The sequence below is a fragment of the Callithrix jacchus genome, chromosome 22 (assembly GCF_049354715.1).
Source record: "Callithrix jacchus isolate 240 chromosome 22, calJac240_pri, whole genome shotgun sequence".
NCBI lineage: Eukaryota > Metazoa > Chordata > Mammalia > Primates > Cebidae > Callithrix > Callithrix jacchus.
In genome coordinates this window covers 24,929,885-24,945,927 of record NC_133523.1, presented here as the reverse complement: position 1 = coordinate 24,945,927, position 16,043 = coordinate 24,929,885, and the positions used below count along the sequence as shown (strand labels likewise).

At 40.9% G+C, this 16,043-nt stretch overlaps 1 protein-coding gene and 1 pseudogene across 21 annotated transcripts in view; one reads left to right on the top strand and one right to left on the bottom strand.

Annotated features, from left to right (window-relative positions):
* LOC100896690 (zinc finger protein 98) overlaps positions 1-16,043 on the bottom strand; it is a 129,573-nt gene that overhangs the window by 60,889 nt on the left and 52,641 nt on the right. For 5 of the 21 annotated variants that reach the window (XM_078359920.1, XM_003731959.6, XM_078359910.1 and 2 more), the window contains exon 1: positions 10,362-10,513. The exons of 15 other annotated variants lie outside the window; for them this stretch is intronic. In XM_078359920.1, coding sequence (XP_078216046.1) covers positions 10,362-10,421 — 60 coding nt within the window. In that variant the 5' untranslated portion in view covers positions 10,422-10,513. Of the gene's footprint in view, positions 1-757; positions 10,332-10,361; positions 10,514-16,043 lie in introns of those variants that run through there. One more of the 21 variants, XM_078359909.1, reaches the window with a different exon arrangement.
* LOC118150418 (5S ribosomal RNA) lies at positions 14,114-14,232 on the top strand (annotated as a pseudogene).

The following is a 16,043-nucleotide window of genomic DNA, read 5'->3' as shown; positions in this document are numbered from 1 at the left end:
AACCTCTGCTTCTGTTATTAATGATGAAAAAAATACTGCTTGAGTCAGGAGTTCAACAGCAGCCTGGCCAACATGGTGAAATCTTGTCTCTATAAAAAGTAACAAAATTAGCTGGGCATGGTGGTAGGTGCCTGTAGTCCCAGTTACTGAGGAAGCTGAGGTGGGAGAATCACTTGAGCCTGGGAGCTGGAGCTTCCAGGGAGCTAAGACTTCACCACTATACTTTAGCCTGGGCAAAAACAGCTCTCATTCTGAGAAAGATTACATTGAGAAAAATAAAAGTTAAAAGCATCTGAAGAAAAATCTCACATTAGATACAAGATTGACCAATTCAGCCAGAAAATATATCTCTATAAAAATTGCTTTCTCCAAGCTACTGGGGAGGCTGAGGCAGGAGAATTGCTTGAACCTGGGAGGTGGAGGTTTCAGTGAGCCGAGATCACACCACTGCACTCCATCCTGGGTAACAAGAGCTAAACTCTGTCTCAAAAAAAAAAAAAAGCCCTCTAACTGCTCAAAGTGAACAGCTGCTATCAGCATTAAAAACATTAATGTGCTGGGCACAGTGGCTCATGTCTATAACCCCAACACATTGAAAAGACGAGGTAGGTGGATTACTGGAGGTCAGGAATTCGAGACCAGACTGGCCGGCATGGTGAGAACCCGTCTCTATGAAAAATACAAAACATAATTAACCAGGCATGGTGGCCATTAACTGTAATCCCAGCTACTCAAGAGGCTAAAGGAGAAGAATCACCTGAACCTGAAAGATGTAAATTGCACTGAGTTGAGTTTGAGCCACTATCCTTCAGCCTGGGCGATAGACGGAGACTCTGCCTTAAAAAACAAACAAACAAAAAACATTAACATTAGGAAAAAAGGGGGCATATTCCCAGAAGAATTTCATATGGTTTCTCTTTCACGTCTGTTACTCTCTGGTCTAGCCATTGAATGGGAGATCTACATTGGAATCCACACCAACACTTTTTGTTTGTTAAAAAAAAATGTGTTTTTATTGTTTCATGAGGCATTGAAACATCAGAACAAATCAATGTCTGGGTGATGAGGCAGCTGCTTTTCTTTTCATGTCTTTGAGTTACTGAAGCAACTTGCCAGTAGATTTTTAAAAAATCATGGGGGCAACCTTTTGCATTACTTAAGTCTTTCCAAGGCATGTGCTTCCACCAGCACTTGTTGATGAATAATTGAAATCTGACTTTGTTTATATAGTAGAATATATTAGAGCTTGCAACATAGCTCACTGAACAGCTATTATGGTTTCTGAGTGGCCATATCACTTTTCTTTATTTGTCTTGTAATAGCAATATTCTAGGCTGAATGAGGTGGCTCATGCCTATAATCCTAGCACTTTCAGAGGCTGAGGCTGGCAGATCACCTGAGGTCAGGACTTCGAGACTAGCCTGGTCAACATGATGAAATTTCATATCTACTAAAAATACAAAACTTAGCCAGGCATGGTGGTGGGCACTCGTAATCTCAGCTACTCTATAGGCTGAGTCAGAATAATTGCTTGAACCCAGGAGGTGGAGGTTGCAGTGAGCCAAGATCATGCCACTGCCCTCCATCCTGGGTGACAGAGTTAGACTCCATCTCAAAAACAAACAAAACAAAAAGCAGCATTTCAATATAGTAAAATTAAAGATACTAAAATTATGCTTATATATAATTATCTCAATTGGAGAGACTAATATGCATGTTAGAGTAATATCTACTTTAATAATTTGGTAGTAATTTTTTGAATATCAAATATTAATATCTAAGCATTAACAATTTAAATGTACTAGTCAAATGTATGTAGAATTTTGAAAAATTATAAGTATAATACAGTTAAAACACTTTACATTTCAAAAGTCTGAGTAACAACATCAAAATAACTATTTAAGAGGTTTATTCAAAGTAAATAGTGTGGCCAAATATTTATACCATTGTGGAATATAGTGTTTAATGTATATAAATGCAGGTTGTCTAAAAACACTACTCATAACTATGATAACTGTTCTAAAGTAAAAAACAGAAAACTACACAATTCATCATTTAATTTACACACTGAACTATCTTTACCTCTGCATTGTTAAGTACTTCAGCCTGCAAATGATTACCCTGGACAATCATATTTCTGTCAAAGTAACTTACTCTGTACCTTTTAGTCTATCCTTCTGTATTGCTGAATTAGATTATACCTTTAAATAAACCTTTGCCAAAGCAGAAACAGCAATAAATCTCAGATCCCAAATAAAGCAATCCTGAGACCAAAGGGAGGACAAAACAATTATTTAGCTGTTATGTTAATATAAGAAAAAAAAATCAAAATATAATCAAATACTTTAATTAAAAAGAGATGAACAAAACATCCTCCCCCATTTTCACCTATGTGAATAAAGTCTCTTATTTTTAATGTATATATTCTGCTAAAACAACCAGGCACTGGAAATGTTCTTGCACTCTTGGACATCTAAACTGTATACTTTTTGAAATTATTATTATTATTATTTTGAGATAGAGTCTCACTGTTGACAGACTGCAGTGCAGCAGCGCGATTTTGGCTCACTGCAACCTCTGCCTCCTGGGTTCACGTGATTCTCCTGCCTCAGCCTCCTTACTAGCTTGGACTACAGGTGCATACCACCACACCTGGCTAACTTTTCTATTTTTAGTAGAAATGGGGTTTCATCTTGTTGGGCAGAATGGCCTCAATCTCTTGACCTCGTGATCCATCCACCTCAGCCTCCCAAACTCCTAGGATTTCAGTCTTGATTCCCCACACCCAGCCCTTGAAAGAATATTTAGGGTAACAAAGGAAAACAGAAAAATAATTTTATAATAAATTCATGGGTACACATAAATCAAGCTCTTACGAGACATATGAAGAGAATAAGATACTGACACATTAATAGTGGAAGACTACAACACTCACAGCTACTAATAGATACATTATTCAGGCAGAAAATTAACAATAACATTAAGACTTAAACTCAACACTTGACTAAATAGTCCTAGTAGACTTCTAGAGAACTTTCCATCTAAAAATAACATTCTGTTTTCTCATCATCATGTACCCTAAAATTGTTCACACAGTCAGAAGCAAAACAATCCTCAGAAAATTTAAAAATTCCAAAATTATAGAAATCACAGAGGCCACAGCTTGATAAAATATAAAAAACCCACTTAAATCATAGAATTACATGGAAATTAAAAGAGCTTCACTTGAATAACTTATGGGTAGAAAATAAAATTAAGGCAGGAACCGAGAGATTCTTTGAAAAAAATGAAAACAAAGTTACAGCATACCAGAACTTTTGTAACACAGCTAAGGCCATGTTAGGAGAAAAATTTATGGCATTAAATGTTTACATTGAAAAGTTACAAAGACCTCAGTTTAGGTCAGAAGTCTGAGACCACCCTGGTCAATATGGTGAAACACAGTGTCTACTAAAAATACAAAACATTAGCTGAATGAAGTGGTGGGAACCTGTAATCCCAGTCACTTTGGAGGTTGAGGCAAAATAACTTGAACCCAGGAGGTGGAAGTTGCAGTCAGCCAAGATCACACCATTGAACTCCAGCCTGGGTTTGAGAGTGACTTAATCTTTACATAAAAAAAAAAAAAAAAACTCAGTTAAACAAGCTGATATCATAAATAAAATACTGAGAGAAGCAAGAGCAAATCATCCCCTAAACTAGCAGAGGACAAGAAATAACCAAAATTATTTCTGAATAGATGGAGATTTTGACATAAAAAATATAATACAAAGGATCAAAAACTGCAGGTGTAAAATCTTAAAATTAATTAATAAATAAGCTAAACCATTATGGAGATTAATAAAGAAAAAGGAAAAGATCCAAATAGACATAATTAAAAATGACAAAAGGAACATAGCCCCTGACCTTACAAAAATATGCTGAAGTGTACTATGAACACCTCTATGCACATAAACTTGAAAATCGAGAAGGGATAAATTCTTGAACAAATATATTCTCTCAAGACTCAATATAAAAAAAATTAAAGCCCTTAATAGATCAATAGCAACCTCAAAAATTAAATTGGTAATAAGTAGTCTACCAAACAAAATAGGCCAGGACCAGACAGACTCACAGCTGACTTCTACTATATGTAAAAGAAGAGCTGGTAAGCTTATTACTAAAACTATTCTAAAAAATTAAAACAGCACCATTCTGATACCAAAACTTGACAGAGAAAATAAAACAAGAAAACTTTAGACCAATATTCTTTATGAACAATGATGCAAATTTTCTCAACAACATATTGACAAACCGAATTCAGCAGGACATCAAAACACTAAACCGTTAATGATCAAGTAAGGTTGATTTTTGGGATACAAAGTTAATTCTACATGAAGTAGGGCACGGTGGCTCATGCCTATAATCCTAGCACTTTGAGAAACTGAGGCAGGTAGATCACCTGAGGTCAAAAGTTAAAGAACAGCCAGGCCAACATGGCAAAACCCTGTCTCTACTAAAACCACAAAAATTAGCCAGGCATGGTAGCAAGCACCTATAATCCAGCTGCTTGAGAGGCTGAGACAAGAAAATCACCTGAATCTAGAAGGCAGAAATTGCAGTGAGCTGAGATCATGCCATTGTACTCCACCCTGGCAACAGAGCAAGACTCTATCTCAAAAAAAAAAAAAAAAAAAAAAATTAATAAATGTAATTTATCAAATAAACAGAACTAAACACAGAAACCACAAAATCATGTGAATAGATGCAGAAAAGACTTTCAATAAAATTTAATAATCTTATGTTAAAAAGCCTTGACTAACTAAGGCATGGAAGGTGAATATTTCAAAATAATGTGTTATCTATCACAAACCCGCAGACAACATACTGCATGCACATGAACTGGAATCATTTTTCTATCAAAACTGGCACAAGACAAAGATGTCTTCTCTCAACACTCCTATTGAACATGAAATGGAAAGTCCTGGCCTGAGCAATTAGGCAAGATAAAAATATACATGACCTGCAAACAGAAAGAGAGGAAGTCAAACCTATATCTGTTTGCAGACAACATAATAAAAAACCCTGTAATCTTGGCAGAAAAGCTTTCTAAACTTAACAAAAAAAGTCAGCAAAATTTCAAAATAAAGAATGAACAAAAATTAGTACCATCTGTGTAAATCAAAAACATGCATGCCGAAACCAAATCAAACCCAAAATCTCATTCGCAATCACTACAAAGAGAATAAAATATCTAAGAACACAGCTAACCAGGGATGTGAAAGATCTTTATGACAAGACTGACAAAACACTGCTTAAAGAAGTCAGAGATGAAACAAACAAATGGAAAAACCTTTTGTGCTCATGGGTAGAAAAGACTAATATTATTAAAATGTTAACACTGTAAAGAAAATTACAGATTTAATGCTATTTTTATTAAATTTCCGAAAATATTTTTTAACGGAACTAAAAAAAAAAAAACTTATAAATTTATATGGAAACAAAAAAGAGCCCAAATAGCCAAGGCAATCATAAAAATAAATGAACAAAGCTTAAGTCATGACGTTACCTAAATTCACACTGTACTACAGGCTACATTAAAGAAAGCAAAATGGTACTGGTACAAAAGCAAACTCATACACCAATGCAACAGAATAGAGAGCCCAGACATAATACCACATACCTACAACCATCCGGTCTTTGTCAAAGCTAACAGAAGGAATCTGGGAAGAATTCCCTATTTAATAAACGGTGCTGGAATAACTAGCTAGCACTATGTAGAGGATTGAAACTGGACACTTTCATTAAACCATATACAAGACTCAAGATAAATTAAAATTTTAAATGAAAAACTTCAAATTAAAAAAGAAAAAAATCCTGTGAGATAATTTAGGAAATATCATTGTAAACATAGAAAATGGTTAAAATTTTAAAACAAAGATGCCAAAAGCAATTGCAACAAAAACAACAATTGACAAATGGAAACTGATTAAGCTAAAAAGCTCCTTTACACCCAAGGAGACCATCAGCATAGTAGACAAACAACACACAGAACAAAACATTTGCAAGCTATGCTCTTGACAAAGGTCCAGTACCCATAATTTATAAGAAAGTTAATAGAGAAAAAAGACCTCAATAGAAAGTAGTTAAAAAACAGGAAAAGTTGTTTTTTAAAAGAAGACATACATGTGGCTAACAAGCATATAAAAAATGTTTATTACTAATGATTAGAGAAGTTTAAAAAAACACACAATAAAATATCATCTCACACCAGTGAGAATGGCTAGTTTTAGAAAGTCAAAAGACAGCAGATACTGGCAAGGTTACAGAGAAACGGGAATGGTTATACACTGCCAGTCAGAGAGTAAATTAGTTCCATTATTGTGAAAAGCAATGTAACCATTCCATACAGAACTAAAAAGAGAATTACCTTGTGACTTAGCAACCGCATAATTGGGCATATACCCAGTAAAATATCAATTATTCCAGGCCGGGCATGGTGGCTCAAGCCTGTAATCCCAGCACTTTGGGAGGCCGAGACGGGTGGATCACAAGGTCAAGAGATCGAGACCATCCTGGTCAACATGGTGAAACCCCGTCTCTACTAAAAAATATACAAAAAATTAGCTGGGCATGGTGGCGCGTGCCTGTAATCCCAGCTACTCAGGAGGCTGAGGCAGGAGAATTGCCTGAACCCAGGAGGTGGAGGTTGCGGTGAGTCGAGATTGCGCCATTGCACTCCAGCCTGGGTAACAAGCGCAAAACTCCGTCTCAAAAAAAAAAAAAAAAAAATTGTGGACTCCTGTAACCTCTCTCAAGTTTCATAATTTGATAGAGCTATTCATGCAACTCAGCAAAACACTGTAGCTACATTTACCAGCTTATTATGAAAAATACAACTCAGAAGAAGTCAAATGTAGAAAACGTGACCAGGTATGGAGCCTCACGCCTGTAATCTCAGCACTTCGGGTGGCAAAGGTTGGTGAATCACCTGAGATCAGGAGTTTGAGACCAGCCTGACCAAAATGAAGAAACCCTGTCCCTACTAAAAATACAAAAAATTAGCCAGGCATGGTGGCGCATGCCTGTATTCCCAGTTACTCAGGAAGCTGAAGTAGAAGATTCACTTAAATCTTCGAGGGAGTGGTTGTGGTGAGCCAAACAAATGCCATGACTCCAGCCTGGGCAACAAAAGTGAAACTCTTTCTCAAGGAAAAGAAGAGGGGAAGGGGAGAGAAAGGAGAGGGGAAGGAGAGGGAAAGGGGAGGGGAAAAGGAGAGAGAGGAGGGGAGGGGAGGAGAGAAATAGGACTAAGAATAAATGGAGAAAGACAAAGCACATAGATAATCCTGATAAACAGCTGTGATTAATAAAATTCTCTATCCTTTTGTGTTCTCCAGAAACAGTTTGTGGAAAAAAACATGCTTTCCTCTATGACTTAACTGGTGTTCTTTTTCTTATCTATCACATAGCCAGACACAGACTCTGCACATTTTCCTTTTGTTCTCATTTTAAAAAATCAGCTGAATTTTTCTTCAGTGGTCAAAAGAAAATACTTTTTAATCAAACTTCAGTTTTATTGATTTCCAGCCCACAGACTCCTGAACATTCAGCCACACTCTATTTGAGTTAAAATACAACATGTTATGTCCTTCCTAAAAACATGCTGACTTCAGGGTAAAACATTAATGTAGAATCTGATCTTTTCACTTTTCATTTGCTATTTACCTTCTACTTTCTTTGCGATCTTATTTGTTCCTTTCGATAAAGAAAAGCCCTTGTCTGCCCAAACTTTGCAATGTTTTCAGATCTTATATCAGATATTCTATTCTGTTGCAACACTCCTTTGGAATTTATTTGTTTATATATTTAATGAAGTCTCACTCTGTTACCCAGGCTAGAATGCAATAGTGTTCTTGGCTCACTGCAACCTCTGCCTTCAAGGTACAAGCAATTCTCCTTCCTCAGCTTCCTGAATAGCTGAAACCACAGGCCTATACCACGACACCCAGCTAATTTTTTAAATTTTTAGTAGAGCTGGGGTTTCACTGTGTTGGCCAGGCTGGCCTTGAACTCCTGACCTTGTGATCCACATGCCTCAGTCTCCTAAAGTACTGTGATGACAAGCGTGAGCCACCCCTCCCAGCTAGAATTTAATTTAAACATTATTTTTTTTTAGAGATGGGATTTTACAGTGTTGGTCAGAATGGTCTTGATCTCCTGACCTTGTAATTCACCCACTACTTCCCTAAGTGCTGAGATTATAGGCATAGCCACTGTGCCCAACCTGGAATTTAATTTTTTTACATAATCTAGCTTTGTTTTATTTTAAGCACTCTAGAAACTGCTTCAAAACAATAACAACTTCATCTTCACAAAAATTCTACCAGTTCTTTTTCTTCTTAATCTTAACTGCATTAGCCTGTGGGTCTCCAGCTTTCCAGGGCCCTGTAGCTTCTCTCACTATAGAAGAGTCTTCCATGACTGGGGTGAGTAGGCTGAGACACATGCCAGGGAGGCTCTTCAGAAAACAATTGGGCTGTTAATAACCTTCTTTTGGAGGTTCAATATTGGCCTTAGCTTGGAGGCACTAGGCTCAAGCTTTGATTTCCATGCCACAGTTGTGTGACTTGGTTTTTGAACTACCTATGTGAAAAATTCAGCAACATTACTCAAACAAAATGTTCATCTAAAAAGATAAAATTACAAGGTGCTAACATTTTACACCTCAATGAGAAAAACAAAAGTATCTATTCCTTTCAGAGAGTATATGTCTTATTATAATTTTTTCCATTAAAAATCATGTAGTAAACAATTAGTCATATGGAAACATTTCTAGGAGGTACCAAGTTTTATCTCATAAAACTTAGCATGAAACTCAGAAGTCAAGATAAAAGGATATAGAACAGAGATATTTACTGTCACAAATTAACTCTGCAAAAAAAGAAAGCTATTTTTATGACTCAACACAACTCACCAACTAGTTGTCTACCACATTTTCTTGTAAAAAAATTTTCTTTTTTTCTTTTTTGGGGGAGTACTGCTTTCATCCAAGCTGGATTGAAGTCACAAAACCTCGGGCTCAATGCAACCTCCACCCCCTGGGTTCAAGCAATTCTCCTGCCTCAGCCACCCCAATAGGTTGGATTCTAGACTCCTATGACCACACCTGGTTAAATTTTGTATTTTTAGTAGAGACGGCATTTCGTCACATTGGTCAGGCTGGTCTCGAACTCCCAACATCAGATGATGCACTGGCCTTGGCCTCTCAAAGTGCTAGGATTACTGTGTGCCATAGGTAACCCAGAGTTAGAACCTAAGCAATACTATCTTAAACCCTGCACCCTGCAAGCACCAAGAAAAATAGTTTATCCAAAAATAAGTTGGAACTGCTGCCCTGTTTTCTTTGTGATAACTGCTTGCTGCCCCATTTTCCCTGTGGTAACTGCTGATTTTGTCTTCTGTAAATAAAAACAGCCAGCTTGCTCTGAAAATCCTGATTAAAAAGAAAGAGAAGAAAAAATTTTTTATTGAAATGTTTGACTTGCAGCTCTCCACCAGGGACTACTTAGAATTTCCCCAAATTCCAGGAAGCCCACTGTGTAAAGCTGCTTGCCTTTGCTTATCACAAACTGCCAGATATCGCTTCTGTAAAATTGCCTGCACTGCATCCCCTCACCCTCTTGGTTCTAAAACCAGGATGCAGTTTTTCAGCTTAAAAACCCTGCTCCCCCTGAGTTCAAGGCCATGGGTTGGAGAGACGTGAGTCCTCCATGGCCCACCGGCAATAAAGACCCTGCAATTTGGCATACTTTTGTCTTGGTGTTGACTTTCTGTGTGCTCGCTCCAGTACAACAACTGGCTTGAGCTACAGTGCCTGGCCGGCAGTGTATTCATTTTCTACAGCCAAAATGCAGGAGAGATTTTCCCTATTGTTTTCCTTGGTAGCATTTTAAAAAGGAAGCCTTGAAATTCTGCTTGAAATCACCCAGTCATAAAAAACATTTCTGCAATAACTCCCATCAATTTTTAATAGGAGAAAAGAAACTTGACAACCCCATAAACCAAACCAAAGGGCTTCTCATTTATGACCCCCACCCCGAGTCAGGATTCTCCCTTGACAACCCTCCCGTGATCCCTGGGAGGGACAATATGGAAGAGACAGGGCGCTGCGGGTGCAGAGCTGCCCAGAGAGGGCTCCAGGTACAGTCGCTGCGCAGCCACCATTTTATTGCTAAAGGGGACTGAGGCCGAGCTGGGCAAGAACTCCAGGCACAGATTTTAGAGCTGACTGTGCCTGGTCAGGGAAGGCCTGAGCGCCACGACCATTTTCCACCGGTTCAAACAAACCCCTTCCCTGAGGTCGGACCCGGCACTCACACCATTTTTAGGCTTCCAGGGGGTCCTGGCATCTCCGCTGTGGATCTCCAGTACCAGCACATCACAAGGCCACAGAGGCTGGACCTATAGTAGCAGAGGACACAGGACAGCAAAGACGAGACCCAAAACTCCAGCTGCAGCAAGACACAAAGCCACCGACACACCTCAGAATCCACCTTTTCCGCCCCAGCTGCGTGCCTGATTGGACGCTTCTCAGGGCAGCGTCGCTTATTGGATAAGGTTTAAGACCCAAGACCTGAGTGACAGAAGACATGACCAAATACTGGCTGATTGAAGAAAGAGTGACAGCTGACGGTGCAGCCTTTTCAGGCAGGACTTCCTCCCTGAGCTGAGCCGGGTCCACCCCAGAGGGTGTTTGCCTTTAGCCTTGTTCATAAGGTCGCGTGTATTTGTAAATTATATACTATATGGCTGGTCACATATTAAAAAATAGAATAAAAATTATTTTATAAATCACAGTTTTTATAACCTTCTTGGCTTGTTTTTTTGTTGTAACCGAGCGAGTACCGAATCACCACTGAGACCAAAGTAAGCCAATTCAGAGGATAATTTTTCGCCCGCGACCACGGAGGACTAGTGTCTCTCCAACCCATGGCCCCGAGCTCAGGAAAAGCAAGGGTTTTAAGCAGAAAACCCACATCCTGGTGGGGCACAGGGTTCTTTTTTTGGCAATCAGCATTATGCCGAGCAAGCTAGCTATTTTTCACAGAAGCTAAGGTCAGCAGTTACTGTGTGACATGGTAAAAGCCCCATAAAACTACATACCTCAACCATACCTGGCTTTCTGTTGAAACTGCTCTCTAACCCTGATGTGAAAGGCAAGCAGTCCAAACCCACACCATCTTGGCCCCTGTGACTTGTAATAAGTAACTAAGGTCTGTAATTTCCACTCTACCCAGGCAATGTGTAAACTAATGCTTATCTTGACTTCTGTGAACCACTTAAGCAACAATCGGAATGTCTGAAGTCCCTCACCCTCACCCCCGCCCAGGAGGTGGTTTACGGGCATAAAAGGTCTTAACACCCTCCTTTCTGGGCCATGGATTAGAGAGACAAGAATCCTCCGTGGCCACTGGCAATAAAGACCCTGCAATTTGGCGTACTTTTGTTTGGTGTTGACTTACTGTGCTTTCTCTGGTACAGCAGTCGCAAGGAAAACGGGGCAGCAAGCAGTTATCACAAAGGAAACGGGGTAGCAGTTACAACTTATTTTTGGAAAAACCGTTTTTCTTGGTGCTTGCAGGGTACAGGGTTTAAGATGGTGTTGCTTAGGTTCTAACTCTGGGTCAGCTATGGCACAAAAAGACCGTTAGTTCAGAAAACAACATCTTCTGGTTCTGGACTCTGTAGCTGTTTTGGGGAGGGGACTTTTGCCAGCTCTGTGCTTTCATTGAGCCTAAGGAGAGGGGCCACTCGGAAGGGACTCTGAAGCCAAGGTTAAGAGTCCTAAGTTCCTTTCTCCTCAGCTCACTTTCCAAGAGTAGATATTGGGCAGCAAAATTTCTTTCTTTCTTTTTTTTAAATTTCTTTGTGCGGTGACTCGGATACAAGCAGCTAAGTTTCTTAACAAAGTCAGAAAAAATAATATTCAGACCAGGCAAGCTAATAAACGCTTACCAGAATTATCTGGCCTAATCATCAAAACAGCCCTGCCATATTCATCCTCTGGGACAGGTGAGAAACTGAGGTTGGAGGAGGAAACAAGCACTGAGAGCCCGGAAGGGACATTGGCAACCTGGAGCCTCAGAGGTCCAGGCATTCTCCGCCCTCCAACCCTTTTCCCTCCCTCCAGTCGCGAAGAGGCTTCATTTCCATACATTCCCAGCTCATTCACTTGTCAATAGCTCAGGACCTGGGGTCACCAGCCCTCCCTCAAACTCAAACCACTCCCCACCCCCAGCTCTTTAGGTGATGGCCTCCCCCTGTGTGGCTACCAGGCATGGGATGGTGGTGTCTGTGCTTCCCTTCCACAAGCTTTGAGTGGCCTGTTCCCTGGGGGAAAGACCCTCCTCATCTCCGGGGACCATGACGACCAGCAGCTCCACACCTACACCCTCTGCCTGGAGCTGGGTGCGCACACTAGGGGTAGATAAATCCCTTAGCCCAGCGAGCCTGACAGCAGGGTGGGGGCATCAGGGGCTCTGGAGAGTGTCACTGCGTTAGACTGGCCATGGCCGTGTAGAGGCTGGGCTCAGCTGACGTCCTCATATCCGCTCTACAGACTCCAGCCTCTGAATTTGGCGAATCTGGCCGGGATTTGGGGTCTGGGGCTGGGACTGTGGACGTTCCAAGTCCCGACTCCCTGTGGGCCCTTGCATTTAATTGGGGACCCTGCGGCTCCACGTGCCACACACCAGTGCGCCCGTCCTTGCCGTGAATTTCGGGGAGGGGTTGAAGCAGGGACAGCCGGCTGGCGCGGTTGGGAACGTCACCCGCCAGCGCCTTTTTCCATCCAGGCGCCCTTTCCAGTTCCCTCGTTGCCTGCAGGGCCACCCCTCCTCCTCCCGCTGCTCCCTCCCCACTCGCTGCTCTCCCGCAAGCCTCGGGGCTCCGTGGCCAGGGCTCCAAGGCAGGAGCTCTTACGACGACCACTGGCAGGGACAACAGGGGCAAATTTCCCAAAGCGGGAAGCCTGGCCCAGCCTGCCTTACAGCAGGGATGGCTCCGAATCTGAGCCTCGGACACCTGCTCCATAGGCACCCTTGGTGGCTCTCTGCCGGCCTGCTCCACTCCCGCGGGGTCCCTCTGACTGGGGGGCCTGGTAGGGCGGGAACGACCCAAGGCCACTGCGCGAGTCTGAGCCCAAACCCAACCCCAGACCGCAGGGACCCCGCCCTCCAGGCACTGGGACCCGCCGTCCCGGCAGGTGGCCTGGGACTGGGGTGTGTATCTGTGAGAAACAACTGGTCAAAAGTGGCTTTTTGATTTCCCAAAGGTAAGGGCTCCTTCACAATTATGTCTTGTTTTTTATTTAGTTAAAAAGAATAGAATCTAATTAGATTCACCCATAATTCCGTCTGTAAATTTAAGCACACTTTTATTAATTTTTCTCAGTTTAAGGAGTTCTTTTGTTTGTTTCTATGTTAAGAATTTTAGGCTGGGCGCGGTGGCTCACGCCAGTAATTCCAGTAATTTGGGAGGCTGATGTGTAACACGTCTCTACTAAAAATACCAAAAATTAACGAAGTATGGTGGCACGCGCCTGTAATCCTAGCTTCTTGGAGGGCTGAGGCAGGAGACCGCTTGCACCCGGAGGCTGAGGTGGCAGTGAGCCGCGATTCTGCCACTGCAATCCAGCCTAGACAACAGAGCGAGACTGTCTCAAAAAAAAAAAAAAAAAAAAAAAAGTCTGCCTAAATTAGTAATGTGAATCCAAAGGTTTCCTTTATGTTTGTTTGTTTCTAAATAGTCTTTCACTGAGTATGCAATTTACAGGGATACTCACTTCTGCCTCAGTCTGGCTTAGTGAAACAACAGGGTGAAGAAAACAATCAGATATGCATTTGTCTCAGGTGAGAAAAGGGGTAACTGTGAGTTCTGTGTTTTGTACACAAGGAATATTTGTATGTGTAGACAAAATGTGAGGGTCGTATGTACCTTTTTTTAATTTTTATAGCTATCTCATTTGGAAATAGAATGGGAGTCAAGTTCCCAGGCTGGTTTTTCTTTCTGCTTGGTGAATTGCCTGTCCGGAGATTTTTTTTTTTGTTTTCTTTTCTTTTAAAAATCCTTTGTCTACTGCCATACCACCCTTAACGCGCCCCATCCCGTCTGATCTTGGAAGCTAAGCACCATCGGGCCTGCTTAGTACTTGGATGGGAGACTGCCTGGGAATAGTGGTTGCTGTAGGCTTTAAAAAAAATCTTTCAATTAAAGTATTTAAAAAAAAATTATTAGTTTCTGATTTTGTCCTATTTCTTATGGCTAGAACAGTTTATTCTTAGAAGGGTAGTTCCCACATTATTAGGAAAGATTTTATGTATTTCTTTTTCTTTTTTTTTTTTTCTCCTTTATAAATTATCCATTCTCAGGCATATTTATTTATTTTTTTTTTTTTTTGAGACAAAGTTTCATCTTGTTGCCCCAGCTGGAGTGCAGTTGGTGATCACAAGGTCAGGAGTTCAAAACTAGCCTGGCCAACATCATGAAACCCAATTGCTACTAAAAATACAAAAAATTAGCTAGGCATGGTGGTGGGCACCTGTAATCCCAACTACCTGAGAGGCTGAGGTAGGAAAATCCTTTGAACCTGAAAGGCAGAAGTTACAGGGAGCTGAGACTGTACCACTGCACTCCAGCCTGGGAGACAGAGTGAGACTCCATCTTAAAAGAAAAGAAAAAAGAAAAAAAGAAAGAATGTGTGCTATAGAACTTCTCAAAACTTTGGAATGTGGCCAATTCTTTGGGTTTCAGAACATCCTGAGGGACACAAACTAAAAGATTAAACGTTATTGACAAAACTTTGAAGGCCATATATTTGAATGCTAGCAGACAGTGTCAGCTACTGGCCTCATAATATAAGCTGGGAGCCTCCAAGGGCTTTTTTTCTTTTTTTTTTTTTTTTTGAGGCAGAGTCTCCATCTGTCACCCAGGGTAGAATGCAATGGTGCAATCTTGGCTCACTGCAACCTCCACCTCTTGAGTTCAAGCAGTTACCTGCCTCAGCCTCCCAAGACTACAGGAATCGCTACCACACCTGGCTAATTTTGGTACTTTTGGTAGAGATGGGGTGTCACCATCTTGGCCAGGCTGGTCTTAAACTCCTGACCTCATGATTCACCTGCCATCTGGACTTCATTGTAGGCGCTAACCACTGCATCCAGTCCTGGCTGCTTTCTTAAAGTCTCTCCTATAGAGTAGATGTACTACCCAGGAATTATTCTAACTGGGACTCCAGATGGTTGTTTTCTGAGCTTCCCAGCACTGCTTGATCAGGATGTAGGTATCCCCCCCAATTTGGTGAATATATATATATATGTACATATGCACATATTTCCCTTTTGTCCCACTTTAGTCTTTGCTAAGTTTACCATTATAATTTTTTGCTACATTAATCATTAAACTTTTCTCTTAACTGCATTTGAATGTAATATTCTGGTTTCTTTTGCTCATAAATCCTCAAATCTATAATGAAGGTAAATCTTCCAACAAAACACCCCCAGGTCTCAAAACTCCTGAGCATCTATGCCTGTCAGAAAGTGAAATTCTTACTTACCACAGGTAGGGAACCTGTAAAGAGACTGTGTAGAAGAGCTATAAAGCCAGCTTGTTCAAAGAGCTTGTTATTTCTTTTTCTTTCTTTCTTTCCTTCTTTTTTTTTTTTTTTTGAGACAGTTTCACTCTTATTACCCAGGCTGGAGTGCAGTCGCGTGATCTTGGATCACCGCAACCTCCACCTCCTGGGTTCAAGCAATTCTCCTGCCTCAGCCTCACAAGTAGCTGGGACTACAGACATGTGCCACCATGCCCAGCTAATTTTTGTATTTTTAGTAGAGACAGGGTTTCACCATGTTGACCATGATGGTCTCGATCTCTTGACCTCGTGATTCACCCACCTCAGCCTCCCAAAGTGCTGGGATTATAATCGTGAGCCACCACACCCGGCCCTTATGTTATTTCTATAAGCCAATTTTGATACCTTGAAGGAGTCTATATCTGAAAGC